Genomic DNA, 5,138 nt, shown 5'->3' with positions numbered 1-5,138 from the left:
TCTCAAACCTTATACTTTCCTTCATATGGGGTGTTTGCCAAAGTTGAGTAAGCATTGATGAATCTGTGTAATCTATCAGAATGGCTAGGGTTCAAGGGATTTACAATCGGTTCATCAGGTACGCCATAAAAGTCTCCAGCAAGAGTAATGATATATGCAAACTCAAGACGAACTCCATTTGGAAGAGTAAGAATTTTTTCCTTTCCTATATATGATGAAAGTAAATCTTTTGAACGAAGTAGCGCGCTCAGAAAACCACAATAATGTTTTTTTCTGCTTTAGGCATTAGGCTCTGCATCCTAACCGCGGCATGGTATACCTCAAGCCATGTTGCTATACGTATTAACCTTAGTTACTATAGGTATTAACCTGATGAAAAGACTGGTATTATCTGTAAAACATCTCTTACCAGTTCTCACTTTCTCCCCTATTTTCCAATGTTCGTGTGGATCAAATGTAACAGGAATAAACGTGAATCCCTAAAAAAGAAAATATTGAAGACTATTATTGTTCTCCAGATTTCTTCACGAAATAATCAAACAACTGCCTCAGTCTCCACAGTTCCTGTGCCTCCGTTGCCCACAGTATACAGGTAATAAAAAAGTTCAGTGTACGGTTATAATAAATATTCGCTCATGCGTTCTCTAATGTATTTACATTGTGAATTTGGCAACTATACTGACGAAACTTTTGTGTTTATATAATACACTCCACAGTTGTACAAGGGATGTTTTCTTATACGTACGTATGTTTCAAAAACTCTTAATTTACTTTATCACGTCTTTCAAAAGTGGAAATGTATTGCAAGTTAAAGGAAAACCGTGTCGTTCCCAACGTGTAACATTAGAGACCTTTAGTTTGACGTTTACGGCAAACACCAAACCGCTAACAAAGTTTGTGTTTTAACTCCACTATCTTTAAGTGTGCGGCAATTTCGCTAAATTACAAACGTTCTACATAAAACTTGTGATGTTCAGCTGAATGTAAGAAAGCAATAGGCTATTTCTGATGTATTTAGAAAAGCAACTAATTCATCTTTGCCCTATATGTTTAATTTCACGTTCGCCGTATAAAATTTAATGCTTGAACGGCTTAGGGTGTATATGCATGTAGTCGTTTAAGCATTAAATTTTATACGGCGAACGTGAAACACATACGGAAAACCTGAATTTGCTGCTTTTCTAAATACATCAGAAATAGCCTATTGCTTTCTTACGTTACTGCTGAACATCACACGTTTATGCAGAAGGTTTGTAATTTAGCGAAATTGCCGCACACTTAAAGATAGTGGAGTTAAAACACAAACTTTGTTAGCGGTTTGGCGTCAAACTATAAAGGTCTCTATAATTAGGGCCTGCATGATCGCCATAAGGGTAAGATATCGGCATAAACTCGGCCATAAAAGGGAACAAAGAAGAAGGTGGCTGCGCGGTAGCGACAATAATTGTTTTCGTCAGCCAAATTTGTTTCATATAATTATATAAGATAGTATGCATCAACACTCTAAAAAATACTAATACTCGATGAAATCAGCGTCTCTAGACCTCTTATCGTCTTGCTTACACGAAGTCTAAAATTTATCTTACCTCTCGTGATATTAATAGGCGATATGTACCATGAAATTTTACTATAAGTCTCAAAGGGTACTAAGAATCAAAGGGTATTTATACTGTATAATCGCAGCATCAATTGTAGCTAAGTGCATGAGAGAAATGTAGAGCTAGTGAAGCGTATTTCAATAAATAATAATAACGATAAAAAACCTACCTTTAGTGTTATGATATAAAAACAAACCTACCTCTACTAGCGTTCGACTATCAGCTGTCTCTGCCATTTTGAAGAGAATAAGTTGACAATTCTGACGACTATATAAAACGTGAACTAATAATTTCAAGTAACGAGGCCACGTTTATATGGAAAGAATGTCAGAATGTGGTCAAGACTTCCTTAGAAACAGTCCTGCTGTGGAATTCACATCCTGCCTTTCTTCAAACAATGGTGTTAGTATGAAACGGAGATACGGACAAACGAATTCAAGGACTCAAAAAATTTAAAACACGTGTTCTCTCTGTCTCAATTTAAGGACATAAAATAACGACTTTAATATACTCGTTGTTCTGTGATAAGGATGATGATACTGAATTCTGATCATGGTTCTTGTTCGCCGCTCGGCTATCTTGCATTAGTTCAGCTTAGGATTTTATCATCCTTATAAAGATATGAAGTACAAGGTTATCAATAATTATACGGTGGTTTATCTTCATCATAACAGGATAACCTCTTTCCGAATGCATCCTAATAAACGTTCTTATTATATACACAAGCGCCAGATATGAGGTATGCTGTAATTTCATTGGTTGGCTATATAGACAGATATTAGCTCATATCTGTCTAATAGAGAAAGTAAACAAAATGGCTGAAAGATTTTGGGAGTTGAGTGAAATAGAAATCCAAGCTTTAGTTGATAATAGCACACCAAAATGCACCGAAAGTGCGACAAAGTTTGGGTATATAATAAACTCACTCTCGTCGTATACTCGGTATACTCTCTATCAGCTCATATACGACTCGAGTTCCCAGAATAACTGTTAAATATATGACGTAGATAGGAATACATTTTACGTAATAAACTTCATTACGTTTCCACAGACACCACATGTCAAAACACGTTTGCTATTAAAAATATTGTCATTTATTTCAAATGCCTAATAACTCTTGTTTTATTCAGATCATATGGAAACTTCAGTAAGTTTCCGCAGTCACCACATAATATTGTTATAATCCAAGCACAACCTACGCTTCCTTTTACACTCGCGACGTCTTCCAGTTTCTATACTGGACATCTCAATATGACTATTAAACGAATGGTGATGGGAGGTGTTTAAGACGTATCTTATAATGAATTTAATGTATAATTTCTAAAACTTAAATGTATTTTGACTAGTAGAGTTATAAAAATATGCGAGTGTTAATTTTGAAAGATGTCCTAATTGTCATACTAAAGTGCATAAACATGGTGAACATCAATTCTTATAAAGGAAAGATCCAGCATCGTTAATACCAAAGATAAATGACGTTATATTTCCCAGAAAATTTTGAGGATGAGATTTTGACGATGAGATTTTGATTTTAAACAAAGGATGCTGAAAATCTTCTCGTAAGGCCGTTCAGAAGATCGATTTAGTTATATACGTATATACATGTGGAGAATGACGCCTAATCAAATACCTATAGTCTAATATTGTTATGCTGTAGAAAATGTGCTCGTTATTGCTTTGAAAGTTATTCCTGCAGTCGCAATAAATATTTTGAGCTCAAGCGTCAAATATTTCGAGTAGACTAACTCCAGTTAGACAGTGGCACATCTAATTCCAGCGTTAGACACTGGCGCATCTCCTGACGAACTTACGTGATTATCACAGAATTCTGTTGAGAATTTTGGTGGGAAGATTTCACAGGAAAAAAAGGTACACCGGATTACTCTCAGCTATTTTCTCGTCATATATATGCATATTTTGGGAAAGACTTGATTCATCCAATGCATGCAATATTCACACAGTGGATTGCGATCAATTGTTTTAGTAGAGGCTTCACAATGGCAGATGATATACTGATTTATTGTAAGTACAATAATATAGCAGATTATCATGGACATGTGAAGTGCCATGTCTCAAACTTAAACTTCTCCCTAGAGATATTCTATTTAGGTAGCCCTTTATTCAGTTCATTGTGTCTTCCCATGCGGTAATGTCTATTATGACTTTGATACACCATGAATTATGTAACTTAGCATCATTCAAACGTGGTATAACAACTTTCTAAAATAGACAAAACACTTCTCGTCGTTTCAACCTGAGGGCCTTCGTCAGGAGAGTTAGTATGAAAATGAATAGGGGAAAATACATGTTTGTATCAGGGCAAAACACGTGATAAAAATTGGCCAATAGAAAACAAAAAATCTAAACAAATTGGAATACTTACGTTGCCAAAGAGACGCCTGATTGTGGGTCAAGAATAACCCGCAGTCAGGGAAGGCTGGTCAGCAACGAAAATATATTACAAACAGTTTTGATGTAAACATCTGGAAATTAGTCATAGTTAACAAATTTGACAAAGTAATACATACATAAATGTACTACACCAGGGGCCGGTTGTATAAAAACGTAGTTAACTTTAACTATGATTAGCGCTAATCACTGTAGTTAAATCCGTAACTATAATTAGTTAACTACACGACTTAAACTGCGTTGCACAAAACGTAGTTTGTCGGATGATTAACTAATCACGTAGTTAACTTGCGTGGAGCTTGCGTGGGGTTGTTAAACAGAGAAATAGCATGAAGTATCGGGAAGTTATTGACCGCTATTTTTGATTTTAAACAAGACTGTGGACTCGTGTTTACAAAAATTGACAGTATTTTGATCTAAAATATTGGAAAAATGCAATAAAGCAAGGAAAAAATTCAAAATAATTCAACGAAGAATGCGCTCTTAATATAAAAAGGTCCCTTTGAGTCAAAATACCGGGTGCAGTTGAAAATGGAAATGGCTAATCTTTGCTATAGGATCGTAATTTGGCATCGACACGTCTCCCGAAGCAAAAATATACTCTGTTGCTGCCCAAATGAAAAAAAAAAGCATATTGAAAGTTTACAAGCTTTGACGGGGCCTTTTCTGAGTGTATAACGGTTCAAAACCTTGGTATGTGTTGATTTTAATGTTTTCTCACTCCTCAAAATCTCAAGACGCCACTTTTAACTACGATTTGGAAAGTTAACAATGCCCTTGAGGACAGTTAACTTTATCTACTTTTTAACTACAGTTAAGGCTTACTACATTTTTATACAACCGGCTTAACTACGTGATTAAAGTTAACTACTTTTCAAGTACTTTTCAACTACTTTTTAACTGCAGTTAGCGCTAACTACGTTTTTATACAACCGGCCCCAGAACTACACCAGTAACCTTCAGACGTTTCACGTTTTTCCATATTAGCTTAAAATTTCCCATCAGATTTTGCAATTTCTTTCATTTGTTATTGCTTTTGATCGCAATGAACTTGAACATTAACTGCAAATTTATTTCACAAATGGCGCCATTTGGGATGTAAATCACTCATGTGTAAATGTTAAAGTGCTT

General features: G+C 35.3%; 1 protein-coding gene across 1 annotated transcript; it reads right to left on the bottom strand.

Moving 5' to 3' along the window:
• Positions 1-8: 8 nt before the first annotated feature.
• On the bottom strand, positions 9-1,894 carry LOC114543846 (the record flags this gene model as incomplete). The annotated part of the gene is made up of 3 exons (XM_028562672.1): positions 1,799-1,894; positions 410-479; positions 9-205 (listed from the first exon to the last, which is right to left on the bottom strand). Coding segments are annotated over exons 1-3 (303 nt in total), but the record flags the coding sequence as incomplete, so codon positions are not given.
• Positions 1,895-5,138: the final 3,244 nt, after the last annotated feature.

The sequence above is a fragment of the Dendronephthya gigantea genome, unplaced genomic scaffold (assembly GCF_004324835.1).
Source record: "Dendronephthya gigantea isolate DGI-Jeju-01 unplaced genomic scaffold, DenGig_1.0 000569F, whole genome shotgun sequence".
Classification (NCBI taxonomy): Eukaryota; Metazoa; Cnidaria; class Anthozoa; order Malacalcyonacea; family Nephtheidae; genus Dendronephthya; species Dendronephthya gigantea.
The sequence above is the reverse complement of the archived record's forward strand: the minus strand, read 5'-3'. Positions and strand labels throughout refer to the sequence as shown.